The sequence below is a fragment of the Perca flavescens genome, chromosome 16, assembly GCF_004354835.1.
Source record: "Perca flavescens isolate YP-PL-M2 chromosome 16, PFLA_1.0, whole genome shotgun sequence".
In the NCBI taxonomy this organism is placed as follows: domain Eukaryota; kingdom Metazoa; phylum Chordata; class Actinopteri; order Perciformes; family Percidae; genus Perca; species Perca flavescens.
In genome coordinates this window covers 5,961,914-5,986,227 of record NC_041346.1, presented here as the reverse complement: position 1 = coordinate 5,986,227, position 24,314 = coordinate 5,961,914, and the positions used below count along the sequence as shown (strand labels likewise).

At 38.9% G+C, this 24,314-nt stretch overlaps 2 protein-coding genes and 1 long non-coding RNA gene across 3 annotated transcripts; 1 reads left to right on the top strand and 2 right to left on the bottom strand.

Annotated features, from left to right (window-relative positions):
• Nucleotides 1–198: 198 nt before the first annotated feature.
• Nucleotides 199–8,039, bottom strand: LOC114571499 (uncharacterized). Its single transcript, XR_003694655.1, has 3 exons — nt 7,771–8,039; nt 400–733; nt 199–286 (listed from the first exon to the last, which is right to left on the bottom strand). It is a non-coding gene; the product is annotated as an uncharacterized LOC114571499 (long non-coding RNA).
• LOC114571498 (zinc finger protein OZF-like) lies at nt 7,445–18,865 on the top strand. The gene is made up of 2 exons (XM_028602453.1): nt 7,445–8,266; nt 14,531–18,865. The coding sequence occupies exons 1-2, from the start codon at nt 8,095–8,097 to the stop codon at nt 15,970–15,972; spliced, it is 1,614 nt and encodes a 537-aa protein (XP_028458254.1). The 5' UTR covers nt 7,445–8,094; the 3' UTR covers nt 15,973–18,865.
• A 3,382-nt stretch (nt 18,866–22,247) lies between these two features.
• Nucleotides 22,248–23,269, bottom strand: LOC114571525 (uncharacterized). Its single transcript, XM_028602499.1, has 2 exons — nt 22,582–23,269; nt 22,248–22,470 (listed from the first exon to the last, which is right to left on the bottom strand). Exons 1-2 carry the CDS (start codon nt 23,161–23,163, stop codon nt 22,273–22,275), a joined length of 780 nt encoding a protein of 259 aa, XP_028458300.1. The 5' UTR covers nt 23,164–23,269; the 3' UTR covers nt 22,248–22,272.
• Between the last annotated feature and the right edge of the window lie 1,045 nt (nt 23,270–24,314).

Sequence of the window (24,314 nt, the reverse complement as noted above, 5' to 3'; positions counted from 1 at the left end):
TTAAATTATTCCTAATGTGTTCATAGTTTGCCAAGTTAAATTTGATTCTGTTCATGACTTTTTTTGACTTGTGTTTTAAATGTGAGTTGTAAATCTATTATTATTAGATATTTGAACTCTTGGACTACTGAGAGTATTCTCCCTGTCAGGAATGGGGGACAGAACTCAGGCGCAGACTGGAGTAGGTGGTAAAGAATCTTATTTTATTGAAGCAGTAAGTGCGGGCTGGCAGTGGGGGTGCTGGGTCCAAAGATGGCTTGGGGTCCTGGCTCTGGGTGGGTTATTTCTGAGAACAGAGATCTTACAGTCAGTCACGTCAGGAAACGGAGCAGACAGGTAAGTACAAAGACAAGAAACTAGACTAGACACAAATATCGAAAGGCTGGTGAATAAGCATACTCAGTGGTAAGCAACAATCCGGCAGGGAGAGGAAAGTCAGACTGGAATTTGAAGGCAGATGATGGAGCAGGATGAGTAGCAGGTGCGCTGATTGGAATCTTCTTTGGAGATTAGACTCCATCGTTTTAAAAACGATTTTTAAAGGGGTAGAGAAGCCAAGACATATCCCTTCCCAATGGAGTCTAGACACTGGTGGTGGTGGTGAAGGAGCCCGAAACTGGACAGAAGGAGCCGACGGGAGAGGACCGCCGGAGGAGGACCCAGGGTGCCGTGGGTGATGGTGACTGGAGGTGGAAGGGGAGGAGGAGGGTTGCAGCTTTGCCTGAAAGGACAGCTGACAGCAGCAGAGAGAAGAACAGATTCAAAGCAGGGATGCAATTGCTGTGATTGGCTCATGAAATCCATGGCCAATTCTGGTTGGTTTAACTGAAAAGTGAACGCCTCGGAACAGCTGATCAGTTTTAGGAAGAGAGAGAGGTGGATGAAGTTTTCAAAGTCTTCCTGAAATAATTTGCGCTGAGCTTCATTTGGTGCCAGGTGTGGGGAGAGTCAGCATACCAAACACATAGCAGACATAACAAAATGAAGAAATAAACACACACACACACACACACACACACACACACACACACACACACACACACACACACACACACACACACACACACACCAGACTGTCACCGTGCGGAAATCACGGCAGGCGGGAGCGTGACACTCCCTACTTCTGTGAAATCTGGATCTGGATTAGGGCTGGACGATATGAGGTAAAAATGTATATGCGTTAACGTTGTTGAATAATCGCGATAACGATATTACTTGCGATAAATAAACAGACATTAAAGTGCCCATATTATACTCATTTTCAGGTTCATAATTGTAATTTGAGATTGTATCAGAATAGGTTTACATGGTTTAATTTTCAAAAAAACACAATATTTTTGGTGTACTGCACATTGCTGCAGCACCTCTTTTCACCCTGTGTCAGGTCTCTATTTTAGCTACAGAGTGAGACCTCTCAACTTCTGTAAGATCTTTGTTGTCAGTCGCACATGCGCAGTAGCTAGGTAAGGATTAAACAAGCTAGCTAGCTGTTTCTCCAACTTCGGCCTGTACAAGGCAGGATTAGCCGGGAGACTTCTTCAAAAGGAGGGCGCACTTCCAACTTTGCATGGAATAACTGCAGAACAGGGACACGTAAGTAGTTCTATACAATTTATTTAGTAGAAAAGGGTGAATATGTGTTCGCCCAGGGGGCTAATGCGCTAGCTAGTTTTGGCTAGTTACGTAGAAAACCGTGCAGATTTTTAACAGCTCACCCGGAGGCAGGATACATTCAGAAACCATATCTCACTCAGAACAACATGGATGTTTGTTTTTTTCAAAGTTTGTATGCGTGTGGAAGCATCAGAGACACAAAATAACACCCCAAATCCCAGAAAAAGTGATTTCTTTCATAATATGGGCACTTTAAAGTGTACACCGTTTTGCCTTTCTGCTTTCTTTTAGTATTCTGCTAAAATACAGCATATTGCTTGCTGAATCAAAGGAAATCATTTTCAACATTCTTTTATTGAACACGTTGAACACTGAATTGAATATAAAAGGCAACACAAAAGAAGGAAGACAGTTACATTAAAAAGTGTTTTCTACTGATATTTTAGTTTCAACTGACACAAAAAATGCTATACTGTGTGTCGCAGCCTTTCGCGATATGGTTATTGTGCCAGTTGATATTGCCATGATGATTAAAAAAATTGTACATTGTGCAGCCCTAATCTGGATTTCTATTTGCAAATTTTGAAAAAACATATATACTATGGGGACAACATTGAGGTGCAGGCACGAGTTTGCTAACCAATTGAAATATTGATCCCTGTAGCTGACAGCTCTTCTGCAGCTTGCCTCTTGTTTTTAGCATGTAGATATATGACAGTGAGTGTCATCAGCGTACATCTGACAAGTGACAAGTTACGGTGACAATTTTCATTGCTGTAGCTCGTTCCAGCCCACAGCAACTTGAGAAAAAGACGTAAAAAAGCATATAATGCTAAATAGGCTACGCCCGCATCCACCAAATCAATGCCACTTCAGATCCTGGTTAATACTTGAACCCCGGAGCGCCTGGCTAGCTCACCTGGTAGTGCGTGCCTCCTGCGGCCTGTGGCCTGCGATGTAGTCTAATGTATTGCAGTGGATATACTGTATTGTGTGTATATATATATATATATTAGGGCTGTCAATCGATTAAAAAAAATTAACTAATTAATTGCACAATTTGCTGTAATTAATCGCGATTAATCGCTTTTTTAAATTGAGACTGAAGCTTGTAATAATGGATATTTAAATGCTAAATCACTTAACTTTGCAAATATGAAGAAAAAAACAAACAAGGAAAGGTTCTGCTAAGTTCAGAATGTTTAATATCTTTCACAACAGCAGCAACAATTTGGCTTATTTAGTCCTGCTGAAGGCTGCTGGAAACGGCTACAAACTGTCTGACTTGAGAGCAGATTTTTGTCACCGTCCCCCGCCGCTGTCGCCTGCTCTCGTCTACTTTACAGGCGAGGAGCAGTTCATCTCCAACGAGCCGAGAGTTCAGTCGCCGGCAGGGCAGTCAATGGTCGGGACTCACCCGGAAATGGAGAGCGGAATGAGGTGACTAGTCTCTCAAAATCTGACGAAAATCTTCTAAACTGACCTTTGTTGAGCTGAAATGAAGACAGATTCAGCAACTGCATCACGGCCTATTTCTCGCTTAAAATGTTTTCAGAAACATGTTTCAGTGAACTATTTTAGTACAATATGAGATCGTATTCTGAACGGCCGCCATGACAGTCTGGCTCTCAATATCCGGAGAAAACAAACCCATGTGAAGCGTTCGTCCAATCAGCTGCCGGTTTTCATTACTTGGGCAACAATACAGAGTAGCGCCGGCTGCTGTTATGTAGACGTATTACGTTTCTCAGCCGCCGCATGAATTAAACAAACACAGCTGCGTTAATTTCGTTAATTTTTTTTTAACGAGTTAAATATTAAAAAATTAACGCGTTAATTTTGACAGCCCTAAGATATATATATATATATATATATATATATATATATATCATATTGGGGGATCTGGGTGCCCTCCACCAGGGAGCGTCAAAGACTTCAATTCCTGCATTCTGATTCACTTTTATGAACCAATTTACAGTGGAAATACCTTTAGTTAGCCTATGCAAAGATAAAAAGAACAGAGATGACAATTCTAAATATGTCACAAATATAATGGAAAGTATGTTTTAGCATGTCATTGAGCATTTTTAAGTGGGTATATGGAAATCCTGGATCTTTCTTAGTGGGTATACTGTGTATACCTGCGTCTCACATAGACTATAGCACTGCCTGAGGCCCTTTGCTGCATGTCATTCACCCCCCCCCCTCTCTCTCTCTCTCCCCTTCCACATCTTCAGCTGTCCTATATAATGAAGGCCTAAAATGTCCAAAAAATAATCTTAAATTGTTTTTCTTTTTTAAATACTTGACCCCAGATTTTTAACCAATTTTGGTGAAATTCTGTCCCCTATGGGTTGAGCTCAAAATCATTGTGTAGGCCTATTCCTCAATATAGACTTAAGATATGTTACAAAATGTATGATTGGACAAACCGTTGGTTATGGCCAATTTCCTGCTTCTTTGATATTGGCCATGTTTTTTCACAAATCCTACTAATTTATAGTAGAGATGTGTATCTCAGTCCTGTAAACAAATGTTGGTATTAATATAATCAAAATTGACCAAAGTCTATTCATATTACTATATCACATTATGCAATTTAGCAACAAATCCATAATTGTAGACTTTTATGATCCAAGTAGCTTTTTTAGAGCACATTGCATCACATTTCCAAAATCCCTTTTTTAAGGGTGTTGATTAGCACCACCATGTGGACAATTTGCCTTCTATTTCTTGTGTAGGATTTGCACATCATTTTCAGTTATGGTGAAGTTAAGTTTCAGGTTTCTATGTTAGTCTAGCTCCAATAACGAAAACGTGCCACTTCCCACTCTTAATGTTTGATATGCAATTTACTATTTTTAAAGCATTTCATTTAATGTTTTATTGTTTATTCAGATTTACAGAGCAGCTTTGTGTTGAGGGACACAAAATGGCACATTTTCTCATAATCACTCAAATAATAATAATAAACCAGCACAAACACAATATGGTTCCACCACTTTGGTATTTGAACCCTAATAATAATATTATTATTATGACTTATTAAATTAAAATATATACATTTTAAAACTTTTTAAAATGCAAAACCTTTAGTAGAGTAATTGGTGTGACATGAGGCTTATTGTACATTCTGACCAATAGAGGGCAGCAGTTCATTTATATGTGCTCAGAGGAATTATTTCTCCATAGTGGTACTCAATTTATAGACTAATTTTTCCTTTATTAAATGGTCTTTTGATTGATACAGTAGGAAACTGTATCAAAAAAAAAAAAAAGGAATACAAGTATTTTAAGACTTAATTTATGCAACATCCAATAGGAAAATACCATAGCCTATTTCCGAGCAGGAGGGACCGAGCAGCCCCGATAACATAACGTTAGTTAGCTATCCAATGTAATTTTCACATACGTCCACCGGAAGAAAAGGCAGTTGTGTGTTGGCAGAGTGCGAGCTACTGTACCGGAGATAGAGTTACTCCTGTCATTCTCCCCCATTCCTCCCCATTCGTGTATACTGGGAGAACTGGCATAACCCGGTTATTCACTTAACCGGGGTAAGACCATACTGCTGTGGATGTAAACGCACTGACTGTAATTACTGTTTTTTATTACTGTAGAAGTTTAAAATGTGAACCAAGGTTAATAGAGTTTAGAATTTTCTATTGTTTTTTTATTTATTTTGACTTCTCAATTTCACTTTTATTTGTTTAAGTTTTTGAGAAATATATATATATATATATTTAAAAAAAATGTTCTTCCGTTATTTAGTTTTACAGTTTGCTTGCTTTTTGTCAGGGCCATGTTAATGCCTCGAAAGTATGTAACTACATATACTTGGAGAATAGCCATGATATTTAATGTTTAATCTTCACGCTACTTTAGTGTCTGATGTGAAGCAATTACTACACAGTGCCATCTTGTGGAATGTCAATATCCACTCCATTTAGTTTCTGTAAAAAAGTAAAACGGAAATGATGCACTTTTTTTATTTTTAACTTATTTAGTTTTATTTTTTCTTATATCCATATTTTTCACTGCTTACTTTTGTTTCAGTTTTAGTTATCTATAATAACCCTGGTGTGAACCTGCTATATATTTCATACATTAACATTTGTGTCCGACCAGATTCTGGCCAAATGTTTTGCATTTTTGTTTTGATAAATGACTGCATGATTAAATGTTTAGTCAGGCTGTTTTGGAGAGCGTAGTCCACTGTGGAATGACTGCATGATTTGGGAACCTACATTTTTTTTTTTTTTTTTTAGCATTTGGTAAAGAAAGCTCATCATTATCTTCAGTCTCTCTTTGAACATGTCATACTTAAACAGGTAAAGATGATCCTCTTTGTTTCATCCCATATTATGTACTCCCAGTATGAGCTGTCACCAGATGATACAGAGCTCAGCAGTGCAAATTAAATCGGTTTAAGAACTCCTTTGTGCCTGTATCACTTTTTTTTGTATCACAATAAAAAACAGGAGCCTAAGATAAGCAGAGGTTAGAGGCTGTACTGCAGTGCAAAAATCCACACTGATTAATGCCTCAGGGTCTGTATTTTCATTTTATTACTCTTTAAATGTTGTGTGTTTACTGGTGCTGTGTGCCCATGTGTGTTGACGGGTTCAAGTCAAATTTCCCCAGAAGGACAATTAGGTATCAATCAAAACAGTTTCCGATTAATTCCAATTAATTTTGGAGAATAAAATGTCTACACTTATAAGTAGAACTAACCCTACCCCATTTACACGTGCATAACTCAGCAGGATAACATCCAGCTCAACTAAGGAATTTAATTAAACTGCAATTGTGACAAATTCGAAAAAAGTTGTTTGATATACACTGTGAAATGAATACATAATCTAAATACTGCATACTTGTATTTGAGTTCAGCTGTTATACAGCCTTCATCAGTGCTACTCAACTGAATAACTGTGAATTACACTGTATTTCTACCTAAATATTTGGAAGACTTCTTCCACCTCTGCTTATTTGTTTTTATCGGAATTCATTATCTGCGAAATAACAAAAAGATGATTGTTAAAATAGTAGTTTATTAAAGAGTACTATCTCACCCTGTGAAATGACCAAAGTAGATGTACATCCTTACTGATGATGTTAAACACGCAAGCCGTGGTGGAATGTAACTAAGTATTTACTCAAAAGAATTGTACTTAAGCACACATTTGAGGTACTTGTACTTTACGTTAGTTTTACTTTCTACTTCACTACATTTCAGAGATATAAATTGTACTTTTTACTCCACTTCATTAATCTGATTAATCTGGTGTTAGTTTCTACCGTACAAATTTTTTTTTTCACACAAAGCACATGTAGTTTACACAGTAGGCTACAATGTTGTACTAATGTATAGGCCTAGCCTACATTGAAGTATGATTAGCCAAGTTGATTGCCACAACAAAAAAATCATTGCAGGATTTTTACTTTTACTTATTTGAATACTTCTTCAACACCACTGCGCACCAAGGATGTATAAAGAGAACACACGATTGAATGAAATGCTATCAGCTGAAAAGGGAAAGAAAAAAGGGCGCGCACGTCCACTGTCGGAACTTGATCAGTGTAACACCCAGCGGAAGTAAACAACTCAAGCGCGTGGAGCATGTTCAACCGCAACCTCAAAACGATGTGCACCGTTTTTCTACCGTTTCTTGACTGGACGACATGTTTCCTCGCAACGGCGTTTAACGGCTTTGAGTTATGGTTTCTCTCGTTTGGTGCTTGCGTCCCAGGTGATACCCAATCAGCAGAAACGTGTCTGTAAACTCGTGGTAACAATAACGCCGCCTTCACACTGGCGGTTGAAACGAGTTGAAATCAGCTCCTATACGGCTTCGAACGACCGGAAGTCATTCATTTCCTATGGAGATTCGCAGACCGCATGCGAATGGGTCCGAACCGGGTGCGAAAAAAATCGTGTCAGTTGGTCATCCGGATGCGTTCAAAAAATTGAACTCTTGCGAAAAGGCCACGGACAGAGCTGTCTTTCTCTATCATTCTGGCTACGGACGGTTCCTATCCGACGGAAGTTAGCGTTGCTATGGTAGTGATAAACAAACCTGCTAATGCTAACTGGTAAGCTAGCAACAGACACCGAACTATTGACATTATACCGCTATATCACATTTAACCGACCTGACATGTCAACGTTCTGGGCAACTTCTCTCCTGGCAGCAGCCTTTCTATTTATAGCTGTATACGAGAGGTCATAGAGAATCGTACATTCAGACACTTATCAGTCGTCCTAGTCTCTCCGCCATTTTTGGGAGTTGCTTCCGAGGCTTTTCAACCGTTTTCAACAGTGTAGTACGACGTCCGCTGGGGGCGCTTGCGCACATCAGGGTGTTCAACGCACGCAGCGTGTTGCTATGTTTTGTTCGGGCTGAACGTGGCCCTGGTGTAGAATAAACTGGAAGACTTGTAAACGTAGCATAGCTAGTGCAGATTCATTAAGCAACAATGTCCTCAGTTGAGTATTTGAGAGAGTTTGTCAACGAGCGACTAGTTGCTGCTGCTGAAGAAATATTCAACGTTTTTGAAAAAACTATCGTTGAGTACGAGGGAGAGATCTATCGTCAGCGCAGACTATTGGACGTCGTTTGTAAACCCGAAATAAAGTTACACAGGATAGGTGAGTACACGTTATTTAAATATCACATTATGGTTTTAACCACAGACGTCTGACTTTACGACCCAGGGATGTTTATTGAGATACCAGATGAACAACAAGTTGAATATTGTATGTGGTTCTAAAATATAAACAAGAGTTAAAACTTTTTCGGTTCCTAAACCGATTCTTGAAAAATCGAAGATGTAATATGTTTACTAGCGGTCACGTGCAGTGAATATGCTTCTACATCCGTTTTGGTGAGCCCGGGCTTTTCCCTTTATTTGATAGTTGCAGTGGATAAACAGGAAAGGGTAGAGAAAGAGAGGGGATGAGACGCAACATCCACAGGTTGGATTCAAACCCGGGCCACTGCAAAGGACTCAGCCTACATGGGGCGTACGCTCTTAATGGGTGAGCTAGAGGCCACCCTCTCTTCACACTTCTTGCAGAAAATCCTCTTGCGCCCTCCACTTTCCTGTGATATGCACACAGAGATTTCCACTCATGACAGGCCTTGTTTTGCCATGTCTAAAATCACATCACAGTAGGAATCCAAAGCCATTTTTATATATATATATATATATATATATATATATATATATATATATATATATATATATAGTATAATGTACTTACATATGGTCATGGTCTGTATAAAACCTGTGTAGAAACCTGTGTAGAGAATGTATATATATATATATATATATATATATATATATATATATATATATATATATATATATATATATATATATATATATATATATATACATACATACATACATACATACATACATTCTCTACACAGGTTTTATACAGACCGTAGACCATATGTAAGTACATTATTTGGGTGGGAGGGGGGGAGGATTTCTTCTTCTCAATTCATATTAATGCATGTTATTGCTTGCCAAAATAATCTATAAGGGGAGACCAATCATTTACAAATGTATCCAGAGTTCCATCCAGTACATTATGTCTTCTTTCATATGCTAGCAGTGACCGAAGTTTTCACGCAAAAGAGTTAAAGTAGGAGAGTGTTCTTTAATCCAAACATGAAGAATGGAAAGGCGAGCAGCATATAGCATTATAGACATTATTTTTGTTTCCGGCACACAGTTATTTACACCAAGGATACACAAGCTGGGATCCAGTGGCACTTTAATCCCAAAAGATTTTTCAATTTCATGAACAACCGAAGACCAGAATGATACAATTAAAGGACAGGACCATATTAAGTGGAAATAGGTTCCCTTTATCCTTTTTACATTTAAGACAACATTTTGTACATGTGTCGTATTTACTTGGAGTTAAGGGGGTCACATGCAGCTTATTGATAATTTTATATTGTACTTCATATGATTTGTTTGATTTAGTAATTTGTCTTGCATAATTTAATACTTTGTTCCATATCTGGTCTTCCAGTGTAACACCAAAGTCAAGTTCCCAGCTTTGTTTATTTATTAAAACTTTATTATTTGCTATAATTTGGTCATAAATATATGTCATTGTTTTATTTTTTCAATGCAGCTGCCTTTAATAAAATGCTATCAAGCACATTTATTTTTCCGCCTTGTTTATAGTATTCAATAGAAATAAGATAGCTCCTTATTTGTAGATATCGAAAAAAGTGGACCTGAGAGATATTAAACTCATACTGTAATTGTTGGAAAGACTTGAGAGCATTATCTGCATAAACATCTAATATTCTTATGATACCAGCTTCTCTCCACTCATTAAAGCCAGCATCAATACAGGTATGTCTAAAATCTGGATTATTAGCAATAGGAGCCAATAATGAGTATTTGTCAAGCTCAAAATATTTACGAACACCACTGAGAGACCTAAACATATTTTTCAGTATATAATTGTGCTTAATCTTGGTATATACTTTTGTGAAACATTTAAACGGAAGGTGTTCTAACTGAACCCCATCCAGACCTATACCTTCTAAATCTGGAAAACAGAAATGGCTTTTTTTAATCCACTCTGCCGTGAATTTTAATTGTGCGGCCCAATGATGAAATTTGGGATGCCAAGGCCTACTTTTTTAATTGGTAGTTGAAGCTTTCGAAATTCCATCCTTGGCCTTTTTATTATTCCACACAAATACTCCTACCGCACTATGTATTTTTGTAAATATTTTGGATGGAATATAAATAGGTAGCATTTGGATAACATACAACAGGCGAGGGAGAACACTCATTTTAATTATAGCTATACGGTCCAAAAGAGAAAGTGAAAGATTAGTCCATCTTAGAAGGTCAGTTTTTATTTTTGCTATTACAGGTAAAAGATTATGTTTAATCAGTTCTGAAAAATCTGCACTAAAATATATACCAAGATATTTAAATCCTTTTTTGGTCACTTTAAAAGGATGAGAGCTTGATGAGCCTATTCTTTCGCCAAGCGGAAAGGCTGATGATTTTTCGTAGTTTATTTTATATCCTGAAAACTTAAAGTTTTCAATCATTTTTATTAGTGAAGGGATGGATTTATTAGGATTCGTCAAAATTAAAAGTACATCATCGGCATAAAGCGATATCTTGTGGGAACGGCTCTCTGTTTCAATGCCCTCTATCTCCTTGCTCGTTCTTATCAATACCGCCAATGGTTCAATAATTAAATTAAATAAGAGAGGGGACAAAGGGCATCCTTGTTTTGTTCCTCTCTCCAGCAAGAATGTCTCAGATGTAGTTCCGTTAATCAAAAGAGCTGACTGAGGGTTTGTATACAATAGCTTAATCCAGTTGATAAAACTTTCATTAAATGAAAATTCTTTTAAAACTCTAAATAAGTACTTCCATTCCACACGATCAAAAGCTTTTTCTGCGTCCAGTGCAATGACCACAGCTTTTTCTTTTTTATATGCTACATACTGTAATATCCCAAGCAGTCGCCTTACATTGGTGCTAGACTGTCGCGTCTTAACGAAGCCTGTTTGATCGCTAGAAACTCATTTATGTATCACATTGTTTAATCTTATTGCCAAAACACTTGCTAAAATCTCTGAATCTGTATTTTGAATTGATAATGGTCTGTATGATGCAGGGTTTTCTGGATCCTTGTGATCTTTTGATATTAACGAAATAATAGATTGTTGCATTGTTTTTGGCAATTTCTTCTCATCATAAGCATACTGAAACATTCTTGCAAGCAAAGGAGCTAAAATGTCCACAAAAGTTTTGTAGACCTCTGCTGGAAAACCATCTGGACCACATGCCTTTCCATTCTTTAAAGAATTTATTGTCCTTTTCACGTCATCAACTGTAATTTTAGCACCAAGTGATAAATTATCCTGCAAGTCAAGTTGAGGTAGCTCAAGCTTCTGAAAAAACGAAGTCATATCCCTGTCACTATCTGTATTATCAGATTTATACAAATTACCAAAGAATCCTTTAAAAACATTTATTTCACCTGATGTATAAACCAGTTTACCGCTTTTATCTCTTATTTTTGATATTGCAGACTTACGTTTTTTATTATTAATTAAACTCTCTAAATATTTTACAGATCTATGACTATCATACTGTTTATACTTTTGTAAAAATAATTCTCTTTCTGTTTTTTGGATTTCCAATGAATTGAGTGCTGTTTTAGCAACCATAACCTGATCCCAGCTTTCAGCGGAAAGACTATGCTTATGTTTAGTCTCAGCCTCTTGTAACTTTGACTCTAGTCTTTTTTTGTTCATAAATAATTTTCCTTTTCCTAGCAACACAATATGAAATCATCAAGCCTCGGAGATAAGCTTTTGTAGTTTCCCATACATTTGCTGGATCAGTATCATTGTTATCGTTAATTTCTAGAAAATGCATTAAATTTGCTTTAGTTTTGTTACAAAAATTAATATCAGATAATATTGATCTATTGCAAACATTTTTATTCTTATATAAACAGGTGAATGCAACCTCCATTTTAATTGGAGCATGATCTGACAGATGTATATTTCCAATGCTACTTTGTTTTATCAATTACAATAATATTTTAGTAACCAAGAAAAAATCAATTCTTGTATATGTTTTGAGGATTTGAAAAAAAAGTATAGTTTTTCTCTTTAGGGTGCATATGTCTCCACACATCAACTAAATCAACCTCATCAAACATTTGTTGCAAAGCTCGATGTCTAGCAGTTGGTTTTGCACTGATGATGGTGGGCCTTTTATCAAAAATATTATTCATTACACAATTCCAATCTCCACCAACAATCATATAAGGACAGTGATACTTGAACAGTAAATGAGTCAGTTTAGTAAAGAATGTAGGATCTAAATCAGGGGCGGCATATACATTTAGGATAGTAACTCTCTCTCCATATAAAACCCCGTGCAACAAAACATAACCTCTTTCATCAATTTCAACGTGACTAATATTAATGGGCAATTTTTTATGCACCAGTATCGCCACCCCTCTGCTTTTTACTATTAAATGAGGAAGAGTACACATGTCCAACCCAGTCTATTCTAAGTTTTTTTTCTGCAACATTGCAACAGAAACATTCTCCTTTCTCAGAAATGTAATTATCCTCTTCCGCTTGACTGGATTATTACACCCTTTGATATTAAATAAACAGAAATTTACTAGTAAAGCCATAGCATCATATGCATAAAATATCTAGTGCTTTCCCCAATATGCAAGGTATTGGACATAACAATAATTATGGATCCCCTTTGGTATTTAACTAAAAAAACAAAGGAAACGAAAAAAAGAGAAAAAAAACCCAAAACATGGGCCAAAATACTAGACCAAACAGGGCTGATATTAGCCACATTAGAACATTAACCTAAATGGTCTTGTCTGCTTTAATATACATAAAAAGTCGCTCCTATATTTTCAGTTCATTTACAGTCATTGGGCACAGTATGAAAAAAAGAATAAGCCCGTTTGAGCGACCACTGAAAACACAATAGGCCTACATGGCAGAGTTATGAAGTCCTAGAAGAGGCACTAGATTTATCCAAGTCATCGAGAAATTTCTGCGCGTCTGGCGGAGTCTCAAAGCGCCTTTGTACTCCCACAAAGTCAACAGAAAGTATCGCGGGAAACATCATTGCATACTTTATTCCAGCAGCGTATAATTTCCTTTTCACAGGAACAAACAGTTGACGCTTCTTCTGCACCGCAGCACTGAAATCTTGATAGATGAACACTCTTTGTAGAGTAGTGTTCTCTTCTCTCGAACAAGCTTCATCACCTTTGCCTTGTGCTGATAATTCCCAAACTTGGCGATAATTGGCCTCGGGTCTTTTACCAGCAACAGTAGCAGCAGACACACGGATGGGGATGCGATGCGCTCTCTCGATGTGCAGGGTGTCCTGTGGCAGATTCAACGTCTCCATCAGAAACTTTTGAACAAACGCCACAGGGTCGCTCTTTTCTTCACCCTCCAAACGCTCCATTATTACAAAGATAACCACGTTGTTCTGTCGGCTTTTATTCTCGATATATTCAGCCTTTGCTTCCAGCACTTCCCCTTGTTTGACCAGAACCCGCACTTTACTGTCAGTGCTTTCCAGATTATCCTCAGCAGCGCTCACACGCATTTGCACTTCAGCGATCTGTTCATTTAGTGCATTCATCAAACCATTCATTCGCATCATCTGTTGCTCCATTGTTGTGAATCTCTGCAGAAGTTCATTTTGGTTTAGATTGAGTCTTTCCCACATCGTTTCCATTGTGATCAGGTTTTCCCCTGCCATTGTTGCAGTAGTTTGCCATAACAGGTGCGCACACTTTAGTCTTGATTAGATCAACAAAACTTACTTAATTTTGTTTTAGTAATCCACAATAAACGCACTAGTTTTTAGCTTTATGCAGTGGCCGCTCTTTTATTGTGCCATATCTGCACGCATGAATCAAAAGGAGCTTATATTATAAAGTTTAAAGCAGACAAGGGCTGCGCTACTACACACGCACGTCTACCCTCGCAGCCATCTTAGCCAAGCAACACTGGTACACTGGCGCAGTTGCCTTCTAAATGACATCCGATCTCAGAATATGAAAAAATAAAAGTTCCATTTCTGTTTTCTTGTGATTTTATTTTGAAAATGAAATGAAATTAGAAAATAAAAATCAAAGCATATTTTAAATTTCTCTCACCCCCTTTTAACCATGAAAAGGAAAAAAACGGCATGTATTTCAATTTAAAATTCTGTATTTTAAAACGAAAATCGAAACAAACACTCGTTTTTTAATACCCATTTGTAAAAGGAACATCAAATGACCAAAAGATACACTGACCCTACAGTAACAGAAGTATCCTATTTATTTTGTTCTCTGTTCCTCCAGAGCTCCCACAGCAACATGTCTTTAAGGAGGAGGAGGTTCAAGCTTACCAGCAGCTTTGTGTGCTGGAGAGAATCTCCAGTCCTGACCAAGAGGACCCAGAGTCTCTGCAGAATACAGAGAAACAGAAGGAACTGTGCACCAGTCAGGAGGGACAGCAGCATGTACTGAAGCAGGAGACTGGTACCTCTATGTTGACTCCTACTGATGAGGAAAGGCACCACAGTGAAGGTCATCCTTATGACACTCTAGGTGCAGCAGAGAAAGAGTCTGTAGCCTACATGCCAGTTATAACCTCTGTGGTATCAGAAGCAAACAGTGACCACCAGCTCCTTTCTCGCAACTCTCATGAAGCCGAAAGCCAAGATCAGAAAGGAGGCAAGCATGGAGACGCGGGATTAAATCGAAATGTAGAGCCAGAACCAAAGAAGAGACATCATAAGAGCAGAAGTCACAGTAACAATGTAAGCAACCCTAACTTGTCAGCGATTCACTGTATAACTCAAGAAGGTAAAACACCTTTCATATGTGGCACATGTGGGAAAGACTTTAGGAGAAATTCAGGTTTACAGAAACACCTGAGAGTCCACACAGGTGAGAAGCGATGTGTTTGCAAGACCTGCGGGAAAAGATTAAGTGATGCCTCGGTGCTAAAAAACCATATGAAAATCCACACAGGTGAGAAGCCATATTCTTGCAAGACATGTGGTAAAGATTTCAAATGTAAAGGTGGCTTGTTGATCCACATGAGAATCCACACAGCTGAGAAGCAGTATTCTTGCAAAACGTGTGGGAAAGATTTCAGACGTAATGGTGACTTGTTGGTCCACATGAGAACCCATACAGGTGAAAAGCCGTATTCTTGCAAAACCTGTGGAAAAGATTTTGCACGTAATGGTAGCTTGTTGAACCACATGAGAACCCATACAGGTGAAAAGCCTTATTCTTGCAAAACATGTGGAAAAGATTACACACGAAATAGTGGCTTGTTGGTCCACATGAGAACCCATACAGGTGAAAAGCCGTATTCTTGCAAAATGTGTGGGAAAGATTTTGGAAGTAAGGATGTTTTCCGACTCCATATGAGAGTCCACACAGGTGAGAAGCCGTATTCTTGCAAAACATGCGGAAAAGATTTCATACGAAAATGTGACTTGTTGGTCCACATGAGAACCCATACAGGTGAAAAGCCATATTCTTGCAAAACGTGTGGGAAAAATTTTGGACGTAAGGATGTTTTCCGAATCCATGTGAGAATCCACACAGGTGAGAAGCCGTATTCTTGCAAAACATGTGGAAAGGATTTCACACGTAATGGTGGCTTGTTGGTCCACATGAGAACCCATACAGGTGAAAAGCCGTATTCTTGCAAAATGTGTGGGAAAGATTTTGGAAGTAAGGATGTTTTCCGAATGCATATGAGAATCCACACAGGTGAGAAGTAGGGCGGGGCGATAAATCGAGTTTCTTGATTAACTCGAATGTGTAGTTAACGTGGATTTGTTTAAATGAAAATCTGAACGGGCTCAGCCCTCCCTCCCCGCGCGTTTGCCATAGAGATACACAAACAACATGGCAGCGACAGGGACTAACATTAATTATTTTCTTAACCAGTCGTCTCATTACTTACTTATCTGTAATCTCCGCCAAAATGCCCGGCAGCTCGCGGTGCTCTGTCCCCAGCTGAGAGTCACCTATTCTCGGATACCTGAACCACCAGCTACCGCTGACCTGAAGGGGCACCATGCGGGGTATCGGACCCGGTGTTGAGGAACTCTTTTGCGGCTCAACACATCCACTAAATGCTGCTGATACAACCGAGCTGTGACGGAGGTCTGTAGCGGCTTAAACAACTAGCAACCGCCGCTCTGTAGCACGGAGTTCCGCTTCAATGTTTGTTTTTATCGCTACGGAGGAGCGTGCTAATTCAAGAGACCATGGGATGTTGAACGTACGTTGCTCAGCAACAGGTGAAAACAGGGGCAAGGTTGCGCAATAACGTTAAAATTATTTGAACTTCACACAGGTGAGAAGCCGTATTCTTGCAAACCGTGGAAAAGATTTCAAACGAAATAGTGGCTTGTTGGTCCACATGAGAACCCACACAGGTTAGAAGCCATACCCTTGCAAAATCTGTGGTTAAAGATACATTGATTAATCTAAGTAGGCAAAGCATATCCGAATCAAAATCAGAAAAAGATTTATTGCGACAGTAAGTTACACTTACGAGGAATTTGCTTTTGCGATTTGTACATACAATAAACATACCAAACAATATGACATAAACAACAAATACAAAAACAACTAGAACTGCAAGCCGTTATAACAGGGTTCAAGCCTCCCGGCGCCAGTCGCACCCAACGACCCGGGGAGCGCGCAAAAGCAGAACCCAAAGCGTAACATGGCGAGGCAAACGTGGGGAAATATCGAGAGTCTGCGGTACATTGCCATTGCAAATATCTCAGAGCCCTAAAGGATTTTTGTCTGGTTTTATTTTTTATGAAAGCTTGTAAAACATCAACCCTGTTGTCCATAGTCAATCTATGAACATTTCTTTTCAGGAAAAACTGGGCTATTAAAATTTTTGTGCTGCAGTCCGGTCACTTGAATGTTAAAAAAGGTTGTAGGACCATAAAGATAATTAAATGAATAAAACGAACATGAATCTCACATAGTATATTGCTATCACACACACAGCAATGCCACACAAGCGTTTGTGTTATCTAAAACAGTTCTATATATTTGGAGTCATCCAGTGCAAAAATAAACATTATAACTAATAATATTTACATTTCTTACATACAGTATATCAATCTTGGATGTAACAGTATTGATTAATTACACAAAGACCCCAAAAAACTCTGGACTTTTAGGCTGGATACAAAACCTTCTGTAAGGGCTAGGAAGACATCAAAGGCATCAGCAGAACGGGGCGACTGTTAGCTTTTAGCTCCAAAAGACCGTATGTTTCTAGTAGTTATAATTATAAAGTTATTAAGTTATGATTCAGAAGTGCCATTTGGCGTTGTTGTATACGACGCGCTCGACCTCAGAAGGGGTAAAAAGTTTTATTAAATTTAAAAGTTATTGGCCAAAACAAATAAACATTGATCATAGCGCCCCCTTATGGCCGATCTTCGCCACATTTGGTACAGAGTATCGTAGTGGGATGTTGAACAATGTTCTCAAGTTCTTTGCCGATAACCTTTAATTTGGCTGAGATATCATGATGTGATGATATGTGTGTGTGGTAGCTAGCTAGGAAAATGTATTTGATCGTCAAATGCGCATACTTTAACGTAGCAAAATTCTTTAAATAACTTTTGGTCAGGTCCATCTGGAGATGCTATCTACCAGGTTTCGTGCTGATCGGTCGCACAGCCAGCACAGTTCGGAAAAGTTGGTTGGCGGAAATGGGCGTGGCCTATATTAGCCGATTTAGTTGAATCCAGGGAACGCGTGGATATATGATTTTTTAATGTCTGGTGTATGGAGTTATAGGGCCAAACGTGGGTTTTTTCTGCTATAGCCCCACCTAGTGGTGGAAGTGAGTCAATTATTGCCCCTGAGGCCCTTGCAGAGTTTTGGACCTGTCCTGAAAATGGCACCCCCAGGGGTGGGGGATGATGCTGACTGCAGAGGGAAAGAAACCGTTTTTTCTGCAACCTCCTGCTAAAGGGGAGGGATTCAAAGAGTTTGTGTCCTGGGTGAGCGAGATCAGCTACAATTTTTCCTGCCCGCCTCAGCGTCCTGGAGGCGTACAGTTCCTGAAGAGACGGCAGAGTACAATCACCTTACATAAGATCACATACAGGCAAATTGCCTACAATTAATGTAATTGTCAGCTTTTTTGGTGCCTCACACTGTTGCATTGTTTGTCTATATGAATGTAGTACTGTACATACTACATGTTTACTGTTAGTTTTTATGCATATGTAACTGTCTGTTTATCTGCTTTAATTGTTAGTTTGTATGTCTATTTTATAGTGTTTGACCATGTGTGTCATTTCTAAAAGCTTAACCAGGAACAAAGACTGCAAATTGGCCTATGGCCATAACGCCCACATACATTGCTTTAGATGTAACAATGCCTATATGTATGGTCCCTGACAAACTGATAAAAGACGAGACAAAGTTTTTGTGGGTCAACCCACAAGACTTCACAGAAGTAAGAGAGTTACATTTTTGCAGCAATTGTGGAAAACATTACCTGAGGATCATCATACAAGAGAAACTATCGTGGAGACGTGTTCACCAACTTAATTAAAAATACTTTTGCAGTCCCTACATCTCTGTTAACGAATGTAAAATATAAATAAAGATGAAATGACAATATTATTTGTGGTCTGTGTTAAACCGTTGTATTCTCCCAAATTAAGAAAAAATTTGGGTTTCACAGTGATTGCACCGTAGTGATAGTGGCGGTTATATAAGTAATAATAACTTGATGGTTCATTTTCAGAGTATCTTAGAATCCCTTTTTGGCTGGCAACCAAAAAGGAGTCAATCTCCATAGACCCCATGTTAAAATGCCCAAATTATGTTTACAGCCTGGTACAGTAAAATGTTTTAATCTCTAAAGCTAAGTTCACCATTTATGACAACCGTTGGGGGTAGTAGACACAGGAGGCTAGTCACTAGGCTGCAAGAAGTCCAAGAAGTATGCACTCGTTTGTAAAACTCTAATATTTATATTTACCGTTATATGTTAGCATTATTAGCATGTGACATAGCTAATTATACATAGACAAAAGGACTTAGAATTGGAGCCAAGGGGGTAAGCATCAGTCAACAACCCATAGCTCCTATGGCGCCATTTTGATGCTAACAAGCCATCACCTGCCTGCCATTCATTTTGACGTCACTTTGACAGCGAATAACTTTACATCTGAAGTGTTTAAAGACTTTATTTGTCCATTGTTTATTTCTAAAGAAGTAGCCCAAGTTCAAAATCCAACATGGCTGCCCCCTGTATCAACCAAGGGGGTAAGCTTCGCTTCAGAACTCGAGCCACCTATGGCGCCATTTTGTTGCTAACTGGCCATCACCTCCTGTTAGCATTCCGCTGACCGCCATTTTTTTTTACGTCCCTTGACTGCGAATAACTTTACATCAGAAATGTTTGAAGACTCTATTTGTCCATTGTTTAGTTCCAAAGAAACACGACAATGTATAAAAGCCTTCATTACCTTGTACCTCACGTTATGGCTCCGTAGCAGACGTTTTTGTAAAAATAGGCTAACGATTGTGCCATAACCAAGTGACTTACTGTCGCATAGTAGAGGAATTACCGTATAGTACAGGAGAAGCTCGCAGGCAGTTTCGACTTACATGAGCTGTTTAGGTTTAATTACTAATGTTAACTAGCATGTTAGTTAGCAATAATTAATTAATAATTAATGATTGAGATTTCTCTTGGCACAGCTACCAGAAGACTTACAACTTTCAGACACGTTGCTCACGTCACATTTTCTCAGTTGGAGGCTGCGCAGTAAAGCTGGCCATCACCGGAAAAGTGCTTCTAATAGCTTTCACTGGTCTCCGTCCAGAGACACGGGGTCTATTGGTCCATTATATACTGTCTATGGTATCAACACTTGTGAAAGCTGCAGCAACATAAAGTTATAAGCACTTCTGTCTTATTTGTATCTATCTGCGGACTTGTACGCTGCTGCATGCACTAAAAACAGCGTAATGTGTTGTTATCAACTGGTTGATAACAATAGCTAACCGGGCTAGAGCTAATGAAAATCCGACTTTTAAATAGAACGGTTTAATTACTAACGTTAACTAGCATTTTAGTTCGCAATGATGTTATCTCCTTACATATACCTACGCTCTCCGTCTCTGCAAGATTGGGAATGATTGAGATTTCTCTTGGCACAGCTACCAGAAGACTTGCTTCAGAACACGAACCTCCTATGGCGCCATTTTGATGCTACAAAGCGATCACCTCCCGCTAGCATTCCACTGACTGCCATTCATTTTGGCGCCACTTTGACAGCGAATAACTTTACATCTGAAGTGTTTAAAGACTCTATTTGTCCATTGTTTTTTTTTCTAAAAAACAGCACAATGTATAAAAGGCTCCATTACCTTGTATATCACGTTATGGCTCCGTAGCAGACGTTTTTATAAAAATAGGCTAACAATTGTGTCATAACCAAAGTGCTTCTAATATCCTTCTGGTCTAGACCACACTCTATAATTTAGCCTACAGAAACCTAAAATGTCCTCCCAAAAGCATGCATTTGGGAAGACAGCTGTGAGGAAAAACTTCTTTTTAACTGGCAGAAACCTCAGACAGAACCTTACTCTTGGTGATCGGCCACGGCCACGACTGGTTGGGGTCTTTTTGGGGACCTGTATTGGATTATTCGATTTAGTTGTTTAACCCACCCACCTTTCTTAAGCACTAACCCTGCTCCCTGATCCCTGCCCGCAGAGCTGGTAGCTCTGTAGCTTGGAGGAGAGCCGGTCAGCCCCTCGGTTCTGGCTGACTGGAGGTCAGTAGCTTCAGGCAGGGGGGCCTCCAAAGACCAACTGCTTTCTCCGCGCCTGATCTCTGCCATAGTTAGTATATGGGTGTTTCTTCAACTACAGGCACTTTTGGCCTTGTGAACTTGAGGGGGAAAAAAAGTGTTCAAATCAAAACAGTCACAGTCTAACAGTCTAACTAGTCTAGTTTGATGATCCATAAGAGAACGCACTTACATTATAAGACAAATTGGTGTTTTTTGACATATTTTCCGATCTGCACTGAACAAATGTCATTTCCATCACATGTAAATATTTGATTATTATTTAAAAATATGATATACATAATTTCTTAACAGTGTAAGATCACTTTAACACATAGTTTTACCAGTTTATACCTATATTGCAATTATCATAGATTTGTGGATTAAGTAAATTAATTGTAATGAGGTCCAAACACAAAGTTTACATCCACCACAACCTGAAATATAATATTGGATTGGTTAGATACGTTTCAGAAAAAAGACTACTTGTGTTATTACATTAAGTGGAACATTATCCCATAAACTATGCAGAAGTTTTTAATGAGTGATTAGAATTTTGTAAATATTTTTAAAAAAGTTATGAGGTGGTGGAAATGACTGGGTGTAGTGGAAATGACAATGAATGGACGTCCATGTAGAAAACCAGAAGACATTTATTTGAAACGTTCTGAAGCAGACAATTCCATTTAACAAATCATTAGTCATTAGTCTGTTTGGTTCCATAACCAGATGAACAGTTACAGTCTTACTGTAAACAACTTTAACCACATCACATGAAAAAATGTAAGTTACGCATAAATGCAGATTGTAAAATTGTAACATTCCAATTGGTTAGATGAACACTGTTTTGAATTTTGAAATACTTAAAAAAACACCTAAACTTTAGTCATGTCAATGCATTGTAACATGAACTATAAAGCATCTTGAGCATGCACACGCTGTGTGTGAGTGAGTTTGGTGTTCTTATCAGTCTCTTAGATGAACACTGTTCTGAAGAAAACATTTAAAAGACACCTTAAACTATATCATATCAATTATCATATAACATGAACTGTAAAGCATCAAGGGTTGTGCGTGCATGAGAGAGAGAGAGAGAGAGAGATTGAGAGAGAAGTAAGCATGTAGGTTTGTCCAGAGGGCAATTATGGTGACCAGACGGTATGTGTGTGAGAGATAATGTGCATGAAAGTGAGGTAGTGTGTGTGAGAGAGAGAGAGAGACAGTTCATGAGAGAGGGAGTGTGTGTGTGAGAGAGAGAGAGAGCGAGAGAGGGTGGCAATGTGATTCAAGGCCAAATCTTGCAGATTTCTTTCCAAACTTCCGTCTTAATCTCCTTGTGCCGAAACAGTTACAATCGTTGGGTGCAGAGCAAAAACAACTAAGAATCCTCCATGACATCTGGCTTGGAGAATGAGAGGTGATCTGCAAGGAGATTAAAAAAAAGTCTGTCAGAGCATTCAATTAGTCATAACTTGTGTTAAGAAACAACAGCAAGACCATAAAATGTATAAAGACACAACAGCGAGACCATACCTGATGAATTTCCATCGTGCCACGAATTGTCTGTAATTCAGATGGAACGTGAACATCCATTGACTCAACGGCATCTGGCTCAATATAGAACAGCTCTGTGGCAGACTTTTGCTGCTTAAGCTCCTCAAGCAGTACTCGTGCATCTGGAATGTCCTTCCCTCTTGCAATAAGATCATCCGCTCTTCTCTTCACCGCCGCTCCAATCACATCAGCTGGGCCTTTGCCGTGGCCGGCCTCTAAGAAATTCCAGGTCACCCTTTTCCAACCCATTTGGTAAGGAACATTGATGAGGAGGAAAAAGCTTTTTTTTGAGCGGTATTGCGTCGTTGGTCCATCACTGACCACATGAAGTGTGGTGGCAGTGGGATGTTGTTCTCTCAAGTAAGTTAGCACTTGGGTTAGATGTGCCCATATTGCTGAGGGATCGTGGCGAAAAGAAGAGCTGATTGAGCATAAGGACTTTACATCCTTCCAGGTGTAGGCCACACCAGTATGGAGTGAGACTTGGTGGTGCGAATCTCCAAAATGTACCGCCTGGACTTCACTGTTGTACTTGCACTGGAAGTTCTCTGCAACATCCATATGCAGAATGACCTCATCCTCTCTCAAGTTTTCCTTTATTCCACGGAGAGCTGCATACTGATGCCTGATGTTATACACATGCTTTCCAAGTTTTTGTTTTAGATCTGTTGAAAAGTCTTCTAGTAAAGTATGCAGTGTGCCCTCTGTTTTCTCCTTAACAGTGAGATGAACTGTGATTTTCTCTTTAGTTCCATCTTTCTTTTTCTTCTCTCTCTCCTCAGCTTTTGCCTTCCATGTATGCCAAAATGTCTGTGCCCCAGGGTCAAAGGCCGAGATCTGCAATTCTTTGTCCACACGGTTGGGACATTCTCTGTACATACACTCCTTGGTGTATGGTGAACAGCACAGAGAGACCACCAAATCTTCAATTTTACTGCTGTTGATCACTTTATGCTGCAGCAGTTTGTCTGCCATTAATTGCATATTGGCATGCGTCTTACATATGCATGTGTCTCTGTCCTTAATTGTGGGCTTTATAATCCAAAAAGGACTTTTCTTGCAGAACTCACTGTAAGAAATCTGTATGTCAGGATACTCCTTCTTAAATTTGTCATGAAGTATTTCCATGAGTTCATTAACGAATCTCTTCTGTTTTTTCATTTTCTTCTGTGTCAGAGTCTCCTATTTTTCCAGTTGTTGCTCTGCTGTTCTCACCTCTTTCCAAGAATTGCTTGATTTTCTCTTCTGTGTCTGTGCTGATGCTGTTTTTTTGCTTCTTCCTTGTGTATTTAAGTGCTGCTGACCTCTTTTCATTATTTCTCATTCTCTTGGCTGAGAAGCCAAATTCAGTTCTAGCCATTTTCAGTAGGCGATACTTCTTGAGGATCTTTCCTGCCATTATCTTCGTAATAAGTTGTTTTTCTCTCTCGGAGGACAGATTTTCATATCTGTCTCTCAGCTCAGCAAGAAGAGCATTATGGAACACCAAAGTTCTTCTTAGAGTGTGTGGTGGTGTTGCCATTCACTTTCTTCATTAATCGGTCATACCGTTTGCGGTACCTCTCGGCCTTCTGCAGAGCCTTCCCAAGCTTAACATGGCTTTCATGCAATGCTGCATAAACTTTTGAACGGTTTCTTAGAACCTTTTTCCTTCCCCTTTGTTTTTGGACAGAGGGTGATGGTGAGGTTGGTGAGGGTGGTGTGGGAGGTGG